This window comes from Rissa tridactyla, chromosome 2, assembly GCF_028500815.1.
Source record: "Rissa tridactyla isolate bRisTri1 chromosome 2, bRisTri1.patW.cur.20221130, whole genome shotgun sequence".
NCBI lineage: Eukaryota > Metazoa > Chordata > Aves > Charadriiformes > Laridae > Rissa > Rissa tridactyla.
In genome coordinates, this window is record NC_071467.1 from 113,319,870 (window position 1) to 113,336,871 (window position 17,002).

At 40.1% G+C, this 17,002-nt stretch overlaps 1 protein-coding gene across 1 annotated transcript in view; it reads left to right on the top strand.

Annotated features, from left to right (window-relative positions):
* ITGA9 (integrin subunit alpha 9) overlaps positions 1-17,002 on the top strand; it is a 233,362-nt gene that overhangs the window by 122,629 nt on the left and 93,731 nt on the right. Inside the window, exon 17 of the mRNA XM_054190890.1 lies at positions 11,780-11,856. Within this exon, the coding sequence (XP_054046865.1) occupies positions 11,780-11,856 (77 nt within the window). The remainder of the gene's footprint in view (positions 1-11,779; positions 11,857-17,002) is intronic.

Consider the following 17,002-nt stretch of genomic DNA (forward strand, 5'->3'; position numbering starts at 1 on the left):
GGAGAGAGATCCCACTGGTGACCTTTTGAAAGACTCTAGTTTGAGCACAGTCCTTGTAGGTGCAGCACAGTCTGGCAAGGAAGGAGCCTGCAGGACAATTCAGACTCCCACTGTGTCGGCATTAGTGCATCCAACGGTAAAGCTTGAGACTCCACAGGGAAAACAGACTTCTGTGGCTTGCAAAACTTCTTGTGTGTCAGAATTGCAGGATAATTTAGTCTGGAAGGACCTTTGTAGATGCAGTTCTTTGCTCAAAGCAGAGCCAACTTAAAAGTTAGATCAAGTTGCTCAGGGCTGCATGCAGTCAAGTCTGTTTTCCAAAGCATGCTTACAGAGTTATGAGTTGGCGTTGTGCATGAATAGGAAACTTTTTTTAAAAGAAACTGTGAAAAGTCTGTCTGGAGTCTGAGGCTTTTAGCAGTGGATTGTTAGATCTGGTTTTTAACCCTGCGAAGTTCATATCTATTAAGTGATGTTTGCATCATCATCTGTAACATTACTTTCTGATGTTGCTCATAAGGTTACGTTATTGTGCTGAAATTCCTGGTCCCTGAATGCTCCTCAAAAGTTAACTAAAATGCTTACAGAGATATGCTTTGTCATACCCCCAACTGTTTTGAAATGTATTTGGCTATAATCCTTGTACTTAGAGAAGTGAGTATTTCTTCAAGTATGGTTTATTTTTATAAATGTGTGAATAAAAGATGTGTCTAAGAATTACTTATTTTTATGAAGAGGGCTGTTAAATATCTGAATGCTGTATTGTTGTAAACATTATAATGGGAATTTGTAGAGAACTTTGGAACTTGAGCAGTGTGCTGAAAACCTGAGTGTTACATGAACAAAACTGCTTGGATGCTTTACTACTGGGCTTAGACTCAAAAGATCCCTTGCCCTGCAGGGATAATCTCAGATCAATATTAAAATACCTAAATGCTGAGATTATAGAGAAGAAACAAAAATATGTTGGGAATTTCCCTGACTTGTTTTCTTGTGTAATTTGGATGACAGGGAGCCAGTTTAACAATCCGTTTCCATTTGCTTTCCAGATGTTGTTCACTTAGCTTAGTAAGAAAAGGATTTTGACATGGGGTGTGCCTGCAAGTGTACTTTCAGCTAAGGAAGTGGGCAGAGCTTCAGAGTTAGTGTGGAAGTCATGGTGGCATAGCCCTGACAGAGTAGCCTCGAGGCATGGTGGTGGGGTCCTCAAAGACCAATTTCATGGGAAAATCGGGGCGTAGCATTCTCTTTCAGGATTCTTGTCATCTCACAAGTAGAAATGGTTTTTAAAGGCCAAAAGGGATAGTGGGAACCAAAGTTTATGTAATAAAGGATTTACATCTTCAAAGAACTTGATGATTCTGGAGGGGCCTTACATTTTGGAAGTCCAATTCAAGACAGATTTAGTGGGCTTTTTTTTCTGAAAATACAGCATGGGTGAGGGCAGGTGGACAAGATTAGTATTAGTGCTAGTACTGAAGTCTTTAAATACAGCCAGTGGTGTGTGGTTTTCAAAAGTGCTAGATCCTATTAATCCAGTAAGAAGTGTCATTTTGAAATTGGAAATGTTGCATCTGTTGTTTTGAGGCACCATTGAGATAGTGTTAGAGGTTGATACTTTGCTAAAAAGCACAGGTGTCTAGTTTTTATGAAGGAATGCAGGAGAAGAAACCAAAGTAGTGAACAGCTGAAGAAGGGAGAGGGAGTCATGACAAGGCAGGAAAGAGAGAGACGTCCGTCTTTCAAGGTCTTACTGCAGGTCTGCTAGACCTACTTGAAAAGCCACACATATTGCATACATGTAGACTTTATAGTCATCTAGATGTGATTTTGTTTAAACTAAAGTGACGTTAAAGCTGAAGTGATCACTTTCACTAGGACTTCAGTTTGTTTTTCATGAACCAGATGTTCCCTGAATGCACGCATGACTTCCCAACAAGAGTGTACAGCCCTATGGCTCACAAACAAGGAGGTAGGAAAGCCATCAAGTGGCCTCTTGATATGAGAATTAAAGATTATATACAAAGTTCTTCATGGTGCTTTGCTCCATGCATTAAGGAGTTAGTTTGGAAATAGTGTTCATGGACACCCACCAGCAGGAAGGTGTATCCCTCCCTGATGACATAATCACAGGAAAGGATTTTGTTGGATATTCAGTCTTTAAATCCGTATTACACTGCATGTGAGAGAACAGTGTGGTCTTGTCCTAGTCACTTAGACCAAAGCAGAGCTAGAGTAGTAAAGGAGTGCATGGATGTAGGATTTAATTCAAAATGCATTTATTTATTGTCACCTTTATTTTAAAAGAATGCAAGTTTTAAAGTAAGGCAGTGCAAAATGCTTGTATTTAAACAAACAAACAAAAAAAACCACCAACAAAACTAAACCTTGACTGTTCAGTGAAGGAGACTGCCTGTATTCCTAAATGAGCTGTGCTTGAAACAATCAAATATGGTAAATAATTTGAATGTCTGATTTATTTAAAGACCAGGATCTTTACTGCTTTCCTGAAATTTCCTAATGAAAAAGCATGCATTTGTGAGACTTCAAGTATTAGCCTTTTTTCTTTTTTTTAAGGAAAGAGGCTCTGATACTTCAAAATGAAGTAATAATGTAATTAAACTGGCCTGAGGGACTGTTTGGCCCAGGATAAAATAACAGTCGATTTCTCATGGACCTAATTATTTTCATGGTTCTTGTATATGCTTTCCAGAAGCTATGGTTGCTATAGCTTGGTATAATTATTTGTGGTAGCAAAAGCAAATACTTAAGGGTTAGTGTACATGTCTATCGATAGATGCCTCGGCAACTTGTTCAGTTGTTGGGTGGAGACTGGTGGTGTGGAGAAGATGACAGCTTTCCAAGTTGTAAGTGGCTAACCAGCTCAGTTTTGCTAAAACAGAAAATCTCTTATGGGTCAAGACTGGGTGAGGGAAAAAACCATTCTACTTCTCGAGTGCGTATAATGAACTTAAAAACTTCCCACCCTGAGGTTGACTTTCCATTAGCTTCTTTGTTGCCTCCCGAATCAGTTGCTACCTCCATCCGCTGGAAAAAACTAATAAGTCTTCTTACTTCAGGGAAATTAATGTGTATTTAGAACTTGGTTTGGCTTAGTTCGTCGTAAGTGGTTTGTACTATAACATTTATTTTTGTATACCCACTGTATAAATACATGTCAACCAAGAAGGAGAAAGATCTCCTGCCAAATACAGTGGGGATTTGTTCCTAGTAGTATCCAGTAATGTATCTTAGAGTTCAAAATGTGGTATGCTAGAATTTTGCCTGTTCTAAATATTGTAATAAAATCACCTGCTGTTATGTGGATGGAGACACCATTTTGTTATAGGAAAATATTCTCAGTAGATTTAATTGCGTCAGTGTCTTCAGGACTTCTGGAATGGTCTGCCATAAAATTGCTTGTAAGTTATAAGAGACAGAAAAGGTTTAGGACGTTCTGTTCCCAGCTGTGCCGCTGACTTGCAGTGAGAATTTGGGTACAGTCCTGCGCCTCCGGATGACTGCGGCTGCATGTCTCCGGGATAAACTTCACCTTTTTAAAGCAGAGGACTATTTTTTCAAAATAATTGTGTTTGAAAAGCTGGTTAAATATTTGCACATAAATTACCTTAGTTGGCAGGTATGAGAAAGTATAGGAGGATTTTTATGGAGCTGAAACATGAATACCTTCAGTGATTTTTGATCTGCTGCACAAATAATGCCATTCTCTATTTTAAAACATACACACTGATACTGAGGACAAAACAATGACAGATCTGGACAGGCTGAAATGTAGTGTTCATACACACAGCATGGTCCAGGTTTGTCAGTGGTGCCTTCTCCAGAGCAGAGATCTCGGTGTGCCTGCTTGAGTCAGGTCATGTCTCTGCCAGCACGCTGACGTGTGTCCCGAGCATTTCTAGGCATTGGAGTGACATCTCTACCCTGGTAAGCTGCTGGAACAGCCCTTGGCATGATTTTAGCCTATGCCAACTACTGCAAACCATTCCTGGGTCTATGGGTCAGGAGTTAGGATGCTCCTGTCTTAGAGGCCAGGGCAGTTTAATTTACTGGTACAGCTGAAGCCTCAGTACCCTTAGCATACCTGTCAGTAGCTGGATAGGTGGAAAGTTTGAAGATTGACTTATGCGCAGACACATAGGAAGTCTCTGGGAGACTGCAGGCGTCAGCCTAGTTGCCATGTTCCAGATGAAATGTCTTGCCACTAAACTCTTTCCTCCTTGGGCAGGGCAAGCTCCCAAATTATCTTCTGCATTTATTCTTGCAGAGATCCACCGTGTTCTGCGCTTCCTGCCTAATTGCCATTGTTTTGCCTTCGCTTGGAGTGTGATTGCTGAAAGTGATGACTTCCACTCCTCCTGCCATCCCTTTGGTGGTGTCTGTCTTTTGCTCTAGACAAGTTTGGTCAGAGGCGGTGCTGAACTGGCAGGGACTGGGTGCTGTTCATGCCAGGAAATCTGGAAAGGACCCACCCTGAGCATGTACTGGATTGGGCTGAGTATTGCATTTGCCTGCTTTTTTGCTGTTGAATGGCAATAAAGAGGAAAGATTTACAAGTCTGGAAGAGATTCAGAACTGAACAAGAACAGCAGGTGTCCAGATGTATTGTACCTCTGAAATGTTTATAATTAGCAAACTTGCTGAAGTAAGAATGAGTGGAAATCAGTGTCTCTTATGGTATGCATGTTTCTATATGCACGCTCTTAAGCAATGACAGGCTTGGCCAGTAATTGTCCAACTTATTCATATCCCTGTTTAACAGTAAAGGAAAAACAACATAACTGAGAATGTGTAAGACATGGTTTAATCCCCGGGTTTAGATCTCATGGGCTTCCTAAAGAACAATAGCCAATATCGTATGCTAACATACACACGAACACACGCACAGAGATATATAGACCTTCGTGGCTTGGCATATGTGCTAGGGGAAGGGTCAGACTATCTTAAGTGGTAGGACATGAATTATATGATTTAGTTTGCAGGTTCTTCAAATAAACAGGTAGAGAAAGGAGTTTCTGCTTATGCGTGGAGCTATAAAAAAAGAATAAATTGTAATACTTAAAAAGCCACAGAGAGAGGTGACAACCTTCAGGAAGCCAGGCTCCATTAGCTCTGTTCATATATTTCAGCAGTTATGCGAGGGATCAGTAGAGCTTAATTGGAATACCTAAAATCTTGAGAGCAGATAATATGATAGTATTAGTTCGTTCAGTTCAGAATACCTCAGTGCCACAAAACCCCTTGTCAGTTCAAATTTGCATTCATAAATACAAAATCACTGAAGTGCAGGTGGATTACAGAAGAGGACTTTCACCTATCCTTGGGGGTCTAAATGAGCTAAAGGTAGACATAAATTCCTTATCTGATGATTTGAAGAGTTTTTTGTGTTTCCAGCTGACAAAACAGCTGTCACATCTGTTTTTAATTTGTCATTGTTATTATGCTTTTATATTTTTAATTACACAATTGTGTGATGAGTAACAAAGGTTTTGACTCTTGTGTTAAGATGTTTAAGTATGAAAGCATCCCGTGAGAAAGATTCATCTTATACGGTTCTACTTTTGGTAGTAGAAATAAGGAGGTTTAGAGTAGAAAATATTCTCAAATATCATTAAAGAACCCTCCCGAGATGATATAATCGAATTATTCTATATTCATCCAAAATAAATGGAAGACCATTTAAGACAAGACAGGAAATATATTGAGAAATGTGTTACAGAAATCTGTCCTATAATGGTATTGGGAGATGGGACAATTAACCCAATAGGTCTTTCCCATCTATTGTTCTATGAATTTATAAGGCCTGAAGTCTTGTAAAATGAGAACACTATTTGGATGATTTGAACCGTTAATGATTTTTAAAAAGAAAAAATTGCCTCAGCCTGAAAAATGAGTGAGTCAGACTAGAAATCTAATAAAGCTCTGAAAGGCTAGGGGCGTATTGCTATTGCCACCAATTGTAATTCTTCACCCCAGGAGAATATGAGGACAAAAGATTGCACTGTTAAATCTACTCACTGCTGTGAAGAATAAGTAATACATATGCTTATTAATTTATGCTTGCCTTCAATAGCTAACAGGTTTCATGCCTGATCTTTTCTAAACAGCTGATTTCATTTGGGAGTTTCTGTTCCCCTTATATTTGAGTGTCCTCTCTCCTTTTTAGCTTGGTGCTCCAGCCCAAGCTGTAGTTGTTTAACAATTACTGAAAGCAGGATGCAGCTGAAATAGGTGAGAAATGTTTGCATTTGGCCTTAGATGTCTTGACAGGTGGCAATGCGGTAGGCATGAGCCGTAGGCCCAGAGCCTTCCACTTAATAAAGTGGATGAATTCCCTTGTAGCCTTCCCCAGCTGGAGAAGTTCGACTTACGTAGTTGCACCCTTACTAGCATGGTAAAAGAATTATTACTGGTCAGGTTCTGTTTTCTTACACTAATGCACTATAAATGAGCATCTGTTTTCTTTGCCTGAAGACATGCTCTGATGAAGTCTGTGTTATGCTGGGGGAGCTTGTTAGCTAACCTTGTTCCCCTGCACCATGCAGTACTGGCACGGCTCTTTGGTTTCATAGCAGGAGTCTTTTGAACACTTATCGCTCCCCCGGTATTCCTGCCTTTGTTGTGTGTTTGCTCCACCACTCACTAAGAGTATTGTGGAAATCATGTGTTCTTCTTTTAGCCAGCACATCTGATGAAATCCTGGAAAGTTTTTCACAATATTAATTGCTTTTCTAGTGGGAATTTAATTCAGCCATTTTGCACTTGGCTCAGCGGGATACTGAATGGACCGTTTCCATGAGTAGTATAGTGAAGCACAGAATGTCTGGAGAGAGTCAGTCACTATTTCTTTTTCTGTGGTCAATAGGTCTGTAGATAATAGCTTTATTTTGCAGGTAAATTGAAAATTTAAAGAAAAATAAATGAAGGTCTAAAATCGGGCTCCTTTATCCATACAGGTCTTTTCCATCTTTAAATGATTCTGTGATTCTCTGTTTAGGCACATTAATATCTAAGTGATTGATTTGTAAGGCTATAAAACAGGAAATAGTTTCTAGAAAAGGCAGTGAGATTTGCTTATAGCTCAGTGCTTTTGAAAATTGGATCGTGTATTCTGGTCCCTAAATAAGGACCCAGGAACCCAGATATACCAGATAACATGGTAATAGCCATATATCATCAAGATCTAAAAAATAAAGAATTATTAGGCTAACAAACCCCCTTATCCTACATCCTTTAAATGGAAGTGCTTTTGTGTTACTAGCATGATCTAATTGCTAAGTCATCCCTGCACATACCATAGGGTATGGTGACAGTTTACAGGAAATCAGTGTAGAGACTGGAATAGTGCATTCTTAACACAGATTATTTTGCATAACCCAAGTTATCCTGCTGAAGTACACAGCCCAGTTCATGAAGCTAAAGGAATGGATCCTTGATTCCTGAAGGCCGGCTCTGTCGCCTTTTAGGAGATGCGCTGTCAACTTTTTGTGGCCTGATGTGTGAGGAAGTAGTTAAACACCTGATCCAGTGCAAATCACTATTCTCTTATCCAGAGCATAAAATTAAATGATTTCTGGGGTTCTTTTGAGAATCCTGTTTCTTGCCCTTCTCTTCAAACATTGTCTTTCAGCTGTCACTTTTCTGTGAAAGAGTGGGCACAAGTCTTACTGGAACACAGTACTGACAACCTCTCAAAGTCCTGATTGCACATTTTGGCTACAACTGGAAATTTCCATGTGCTTCCCTGAATTTTGAGAAGTTGAATGTCTTGGAATACTTTTTTTTCTTTGTTTATTGGATGATTTCCAGTATTTTCTGTGGGCAGGGGTGCCATAAACACAGGTGTGTGTTTGGTTTTTTTCTGTGTTTCCTGTTATCTTCCCTACTCCCAGTAACTTAAATAGGTTTAATTTTAGATGGCCATTGAAAGAAAGTGAAGCCATTTAGCAAGACAAGTTTGTAATCCCAGATTGCCTTCCTCTGAGAAGGCGACTGTGACCGTTAGGCCGAAGCCAGGCTCCTCCTTGCTTGTTTTACACCCTAGCAGCACTTCTTATCAGTCCACCATCAGAAGGAAGGAAAAGGAGAATATCTTCACCCCCACTATCCGGCAGCTTTGTGCTTAGGATGCTTTAGGATGCAGGAACTAGGCATTCATCCTCCTTCCTGCAACAGAGGACTGTACATTTACCCCTGGCCTTTATCCCAAAATATGGAATTTAATCCACTACCTCTCTTCAAGAGGCAAAGTAGATGCAAAGGTACATGCTTTGAGGCTCTGTCTGAATGCCTGTTTAGACACGTCCTCTTCCTTATCAGCTGGCTCTAGGTTTCTCCTTACTGTACATTTAATTGCATACATATGTCCATTCACTCTTTATGAGGAGTATGTCTTAATGCAGGCTTTTTGGCTTAACCTCTGGAGGACATGGGCCACATCCATCTCCACTAACCTTTCATTCCTTGACCTCCTAAGAAGCATCATCTTTTCCACCCAGAAAAGAGGCCAGGCAGAATTTGAGAAAACTGCGCTTGCCCAAGATGTTTGATGTCCTGGTGGGAACTGCTATGGAGCAGTTCCCCATAGGTGCATGGCTTCTGTGCAGCAGAGAGCGCAGAGAAGAATCATGGACCCTGGAAACACTTAAATTTGCTCTGTGTTTTGATGTAGATCTGGTGATTGCAGGAAGTCTGACCGACTCAGTCTGCGTGCCCTTTACATTAGCTTTGTGTTTGTACAGTAAAGATGTGTCCTAGAAATGTTGAGGTTATCCTGTCCCTGCTACTGAGCACACAAACACCTATTTCTCCCCTGGAAATGCCAGACAAAAGTGTGGTGGCCTTGAGATAAGAGATACAGCTGTGTTTCTCATTCAGGACCACTTTTGCCCCTTCCCCGCCATCTTGTAAGCTTTCTTTTATGTATTTCTTATGTAAAGAAATTTCCTCACCATCTCTGATACACGTATTCAAAGCTGTGATGTACTTGGTATGATACAAGTAGAATCCAGTAAGAATCAACTGAACTTAAAACTGAAAATCCCACTTTAAAGACTGCTTGGAGTTAAAATTAGTGATTATATTGTAGTAGAATCTGTCCATATCCCAGGAAGGGACTCCTGCTCTAACAACATCCAGTGTTCAGTTAGGTGCAGTTTCTGGCCCAAAGAAATTACAGCCCAAGTAGACCAAGTAAGGGCACAGTAACAGAATATATAAGCAGTGTTCACAAATGTTATGATGACTTACAGTGTGTTTACTCCTTAATTCTTTAAGAGGGATTTGAACAAGCAGGAATTAGTCAACTGGAAAGGTTGGTTCAAGATAGCAGAGAATAAAATGGAGGAAGTAGATTGACTGCTAGAAGCTACAGGGTTGAGGCATGCAAAAAGGGGAGGTGGAGCAGAGTCATGGCAACATCTATCGGACCAGGGAAATAGCAGAAAATAGGAAAATAATCCATAGATGTTATTAGCGTGCAATGGAAGGGGGCTGCTGAACCAGCTGTGGCTGCATCGATGGGTCCTAGCAGCTGGCTGGAGTGGAAATCCTTTCTCCCCACCGAACAGGTTCCAGATCCTCCGCAGAAGCAACGGGTTTGCTCCTACACAGTTATGGATCTGGAGACTCAGCATCCTTATTTCTTTCTCCCATCCCAGTCTGGTAGGACCTTGGGTTTCTATGGAATAACGAAATACTCTGAATGTATTTCGAAGTAGCTTGCTGTCTAGTGCATGATATGTTGGAAGAGATACACACTCAGTAGTTATAGAAAATGAGGTATTTGTTCAGTCTTTCTGAAGAATGGCAACTATAGATTTAGTAAGAAAATTCCAGAATTATTACATAGTTACTTAAATGTACTTACAGTACTTTATTCTTTGAAACGTGCAGGTCATATCTTTGATCGCTGTGTTCACTTTGCCAAGATTTCTGCAATGCAAATAGGGAAACTGTCAAGCAATAATATTTTTACAGTTTATTTTTCTTTCTCCTCTGAAGGTCAAACAGTCTTTCCTATATATAGCTGCTATGGTGGTTGAGGATTAATTCTGAGGATTTTTGAGACCATACTGAGAATGAAATGTGCCATGTTTTGAGAGGGATACCTTGTGTTGGTTCCTGTCTCAGGGCTATTCTTGTCCTTTGGTTTGGTAGTCTTTATTAAGGAGAAAGGGTAAGTTCAGCCCTTGTGTTTAAATCCTCAACAATTTCCACTTCTGAGATTCTGTGAAAGGAAAATAAAACGGCCAAACTAAATAACCCCCAATGAACTGGCACCTCCCTTTTTTCTTCATTTTGAAACTCAGTACAACCGACAGCAGAGTTTGATGTCTGCTAGTCCAACACCAATTAAATTCGTAAAGGTCCACTGCTTTTTGGAGAGCTCTGTTGATACAGAAAAAGGAGAGCAAGCCGCCTCCTTAGCCAAGAGTCTTCCTTGAGAGACAAGGACTAGAAATCGCTATGCCCTCTGGGGTTAAGATTCAAAGTCTTTCTACAATGCTGATACAGTTGGGCAGAGCTCTTAAAAAATGTATTAACTCTTTCCACCCCTGCTTCGACCCCCGATTCTCTCTAACCCTATCTGACCGTTATCTGTGTCCTGCACAGATTTGCCCTGTCTTTGCATTTAAGATTGAAATATATTTACTTCGGTGATAAAAGTCATGGAGCCAAGCCTGTAGACAAGAATATTCATATTAAAGGAAGAGACCAGTGGAGTGTCAGGTTTCCTAACTGAACAATGTTGGCAACCTTTATTTTCGGTATTTGTCCTTTGAATATTTGATAAGCTCAAGAGCATTATGACTCCGAAAGAATGAATCCTCCAGCCTGAAAAGTCTAGTCATCTATTCAGAAAGGTATTGGTCTCTGTTCTCAACAGCAGGGGAAAGTAACCATGATCTTGACACGATTTAGGTTTCTTGGAGGCAAGGAACATGTTCCTGTTCTCTTCTTTCACTCACTGGTGTCTGCCTTGTTTAGCTATGGCAAACTACCATAGAGATTTGCATAGGCTCCTAGATGTCTCATGTATTTCTCTTCTTTTTGCTGCTTAAATAGCATGCCCGTGTCTAGTGGTATGTCGTCCTTTCACAGTTCCTAGTTTTATCAATCTATTAGATTTCCCAAATGATAGTCTTTACCAGAGTTCACAAGATAAACAGTGCTTCCATTATTTGAGGGTATCACTGGTACATAACAGTCTTTGTAATTTTCTGTTGCTCGCAGGATAGCGGAAGTGTTTCCTACCATACACAAAATCTTAAAATAATAATAATAATAATTTAATTCCTTATCTTTAATATAGGCTAGTGAATATGTTGGTGCATGATTTCCTTACTTGCAATTCTTAGGACTGAAAATAGTTTCATAAATACTTCATTTTCTGTTTCATTTTCATGCACGTGTGTTAGGAAGAGAAACAAGAGTGCCAGAAATGTCTGAGCAGTAATTCTTGACAGATAAGAAGTAGGAATGGATTGAGGTAAAACCTCTGAGAGAGCCTGGTTTTGGTGAAACTTCTTCAGTTAGAAGAGAATAAAAATAGTTCTGATAAAGACGAGATTTGCCTGCCCTTGAATTTCCTTAACACTTACACCATATATTCCTGCGTCACAGATTTTGATGATGTGGGGTTTGGGTTTGGTTGTTTTTGTTTTGTTTTTTTTTTTTCATATGAGTATGTTCTTCCTTTGAATTTTGATCTTACTCTTTTCATGCTGTAATAATTCTTTTTCTCTCTTTTTCACAGACTGTTTTTGAGAGGAACTGCCAATCTGATGACTGTGCTGCTGACTTGAAACTTCAGGGTAAATTATTGCTGTCTAGGTGTGTAGCTGAACTTTTGTTTTTCCTTTTTCTCTCTTACACTCTAGCATGGCATTCATTTATGTAAGATGGCATTGAAAAATCAAAATGCAAACACAGACATTTTACATCCAGACTAGAAGGATGACGACAACAGTATCAGCTTTAGTGCAGAAAGATCTTGAGAGGTACACAGAATCTGAATTCCTGTGGTAATGGGCTCAGCGCACATACAGGGCAAGACGCCTTCACCTTCCCAATTACAGTAGACAAAACTGGAGAAAAGAAAAAAGCATAGTGGAGAGGGGCAGGGAAAGTAAAGCTGCATGTCCAAATCAAGTACCAATGTGGACTATTTCATTTTTCAAAGAGAATAAAGTACTGTTTATGACGTGGTAGGACTAAAGCCACATGCAGAAAAGTAGTTATGTTCAGAAAAAATGTCATATGGAAGGTTAAAAAAACCCCTCAGAACGTGGCAAATTATCTTCACATTATCTTTTTCTGTTTCTGAACTTGTGTAGTTTTACTAACTGTCCTGAAATACTGCTTTTGTCAGATTCTTCTTGTTAGTAACTTGGGGAGGGGTGTCTGATATCACTTTCTTCTGGGATAATAAACCTCATCAAATAGACCAGAGGTGAAGTTTAAGTTCTGTCCCTTGTGCTTGGTGATCCTAGGAAAATGCCTATTGTTTCGCCAGGATGCAGTTATTCAATCTCGGGATAAATCAGGCTAAAGGTGAACTTTACACATCACTTGTGTTTCCTTTTTTTTTAGCATTTTTAGCACATTTTTAGAGCTGGAAGTGCTGATGCGAGTTATTTAATTGTGTGCCAGAGGTTTTGCTGTTTGGAGGTGTGTTCTGTGAAATGCTTTGCTTTCAGGTCAGGAAAGAGAGGGGAAGAAACTCCCCTGCTGTCGGAAAAAAAAAAGGGGGGGGGGGAATTAACAGTCAGGAGTTATACACACGTTTTATATAAGTCTACAGCATGCTGTAACTGTACTTGGAGATGAAACTGAACCAGAGTCAAGTCTGAGAAGTTACGGACTTCTCCAGACACGACTGAAGTCCACAGGAATGTTTCGGGGGATTGGCTTGGAGGAGGATTAGGTCTCAGGTTGCAGAGTCCAAGCTTTGACTGCGATTAGTCTGTATTTTTGACCTTTCGCTCGATCTTCGTGGTGAACAAAATCTGTGCGGACTAGGGAAGCCAGTAAGGGATTTTGTCCTGCAGTTGAGGAATAATCAATAAAAAGCAAGGGACAGGTCCTAAAAACTTGTCAGTCAGTGTACAGTAATCACAGCAGTAAGAGCTGTATTTGCGATTGGAGCATTAGACTGTTTATTTTTATGGCTGTTATTTATGTTATCTTGGCAAATTAAAAGCCACAACTGTCAAAAAAGCTTAAGATATTCAAATACAGTTTCCACATTTGTATAGTAAAATGTTGAACAAATGGTCTCAAATCTTTATCCAGTGACACTCTGAAGTCCTGTTTGAAATAAACAGGATGTTGTCAAATCCATCAAGTCTGCACAGAATGGGTTTTCTTTAGCTAAAGGGCTGTGTAAGCTTCAGTTATTAAGAAACAACACAGGTGGTATCTCTAAAGAAAACAGGGTGGTTTCTTTTTATTATTATTGCATGTAAAACTACAAAAACATGCTATGGATTCTGATGTTAGAGAAGTACCTGTCTTGAATACGGTCATTTTTCCAGCCCCACGTGTTTTGTGCTAAAGAATCCTATCAGCGTTTTCCCACATTATTCCTGTTTATGCTAGCTCTGTGTAGAGAGCATTTTCTTTTTCATAGAAAGAGAAAAAAGGGGAGTCGTTTATTACTATCTGCACTAAACAATTGACTTCATTGTTAGCAAGATTATGGCAATGCCTTTTTCTAAATAATCACATCTGACTAAATTAGGTGGACTTATTGGAAAAAATACAATTAATGACACACAGACACACTGGATTGAAATAAACAGGATGTCTGTGGGAAGGCAGTATTAAGTGCTGTCTCTCAGATCTACTGCAGCTCTTTGAAGACGTCACTGGACATGTTGATGGGGAGATCTGGTTAAGATCATCTACCTGGGCTTACAAAAGACTTTTATTAAGTTTTCTCACCAAAGGCTCACAAAGTAGGTTGCCCAGGTCTGAGAGGAATGGTGCCTGAGCATTACTACCTAATTAAAAGGTAGTCAACAGAGAGGAGGAATAAATAGTTTGTTTTCCTGGTGGAGAAAACTCCACAAGTCCTTGTGCTAGGGCCAGTGGTATTCAGCATATGCATAAATGATCAGGGAAATAATCTGCTAGAAATTAATAGCAAGGTGTTTGCTAATAGCAAAATAGCTAAAGTTTGCTTATCATACTAAACTATTTAGAGCAATGAAAAGAACAAACAGGGAAGTATGTTCTCATGAAGCGTGTGATTAATCTGTGGATTTTACTGTTTGGGATGTTATAAATGATGAGAGTTTACATGGTAGTGAAATGGCAAATATGAAAGCTGGAAGCTGCAGAAATATATCAGCAAAATAACACTGTGCTTGTTCTTCCATAGCCTCTTGCTTTTAGACATGGGCACATACAGGGCTCTCTGCTAAACGGACCAGCTTGGTCTGACTGTTTTTAAGTGCTTTTCATGAATTTGTAACGTTTTAAGAGCCAAAAGCTGTACAGAGAGCTATATATTGTAAGGTATAGTTTTGTCCATCACTATATATAATATGCTTTCAAACGTGTGCTGGTTAGAGCATTTGTGTGCATAGGAAGTTAGCTCAGATTACATTATCATCAAGAGAATTGCTTGCTGAGGTCACTTTTGTGAGCTCAGGAACTGCACAAGCTACTCCAATTTAGCGTTCACCTGGGATGCATTTGAATCACTAGAATTACCCAGTTAAAAGATTGCACCCAGCTTTGAGGATGCCAAATCTGCATGCCAAATGACTAATAGGAAAACCAGCCTGTGCTGGCAAGAGCTAACCAGGTCTGCTCTGATTTTGCTTTTCTTGGAATCCTCCTTCTCTTCTGAAAACTTATTCGTGTGCCCTCAAATTGGGAGCACTGCACTTTGATAAATAACAAATAGCCTGGAATGTTAATACTCAGCCTAGGAAACGACCTAATATATGGCCATTCATGCAAAGTGCTCAAACCAAGCAAATCTGCATGTGTAACTTAGAAACTTCACTGTCGTTCTGACCAGATATGATTGGGTTTGCCTCGTTATTTCCTGTTGTTGAGGTGCTGCTGCCCATGGCAACGATGCTGCTGGGCAAGTTGAAACCCTCCACTATGAGCTGGAGAAGAAGAGGGTAGGGTAGGACTGCTTGAAAGTGGGTGATGGCAGAAAGACTTTAAAGCCTTCCAACTCCTATCTGGAAGGTTTTGCAAAGATTTGGGAGGGTGGGACATGGTGGTGATTCCTGTATTCTATTTTTTTGAGTACTTCTGTTGTAGTGAAAGGTGTCCTTGGAGTCTTGGGCTGAAGACCAGGGTGCCATGCTGTATTGGGGTGAAGAAGAGTTAGAATGCATTTATTCTGGAAAGAAAAAGGTTTGTTTTCAGTTAACAGCTTAATCTGAGGCTTAATTAATTAATTAATCTGAGGCTTAATTAAGGCTTGTCTACCTTCCTTAGCACCAGCTTGCATATAAACACACCCTAACTTCTTGTAGGGATTGTGGGATGAAGGAGCCAAACCCTTCCTGCTTGTGGCAGATGGCATGTGGGGCAAGAGTCATGGACTGTGGTTTGGCAGGTTCAGACCAGAGATTTGTAAAAACTTTCTTGTGTAGGCAGTTCATGCTGCATGGGAATGAGTTGTGCAGAGATGTTGTGCTTTGCCATTTTGGGTTTCATGACTTGGCTAGATAAGGTCCCAGCTGACCTTACCTGTTGTTGGCAACAGTCCTGTATCATGAGGATGTACGACCTCTAGAGGTCCCTTCCAACCAACTTTTCTGCAGTTTTCTGACTTGAGGTAAATCTTCTCTGTAACCTGAGCAAAATTGCTTCAAAAAAAACCCTAGCTCCTTGCCAGCATGGAAACACCTACCTAGGATGGTTATGGGTGTCTTCCAGTGCTGAGGCTGGAAACCTGCCTGTGGGACTTCTCACGTCTTGCTTATTCCACCTCTGCCAGAGAGAACATGCATCACAGTGATACCGAAGACTGGACCTGGCAAAGCAAAATGTGCAGATTAAACTTTCTGGGGTAGACATTACAAGGTAGCTTGTAGAAACAGCTGCAATGGTGTGTGCTAGTATTGCTGCAAATGGTCCTTTTAGTGGTTGGCCTGGCCTTATTCGTAGGAGTGTGAATGTTGTTAGCCTAAAACTACAGGTGGCAACTTAGGAGTAGGGAAAAGGGAGCCATGGAGTATATTGGGGACTTGGTGAAGGTAGTGCTGGGAGAAGCTGAAGGAGCAGAGGAGAGGCGTTTATCTTTTCAGTCATGGCTATTTTCAGATCCATTTTTCTTTAAGAATAAACGTGTGAGGTTTTGGCAGCACAGAACAGAGTGACTGCTCATCGCCTCCCCTTCAAAGCGTCTCCAGTGTAAAATCTTGCAGCTGTCATAGGAGGTACCAAAATCTGACCCTATCCATGCAGTGATGTCCTGTGTTGAGGGGAGGAGGAAAGAGATTTCTGAAGGAAGAGAATTAAAAGTATCTTAGTGTAAAGAAGGTATTTATGTATTGCATATGAGTAACTGTAATGACACAACCTGAAACCATAAGAGAAAAAGGAATAGAGTATTCTGCAATAAACTTTATTTTTATGGCCACAGCTCTGGGACAGCAGTGGGAAACCAGTTTTCCTTTCCAGCAATCCAATACTGAAAAGCAAAATGCAGTCAAAGAGTGTTCTGTTAGCTATTATTTCCAAATATTGTTTAATATTAAAAATATATTTATTACATATCATGCTAGACTTCAATGCCTCACTCTGTTTTCTCAGCACAGCAAATGTCTTTTCCATCAGGTTTCTGTAGCAAATAGCACGTTTTTATTGAGCCTGTCTGTAGCTACTTGTTAAGAAGCTGAACTGCATCTGTTTCCTCAAGATGTTCTGGGGGAAACTCTAAAGAAGGTGTTCTGTAGAAGATTACACCTCCCTACCCTTTAAAATCTGCTAATCCATTCCTCTG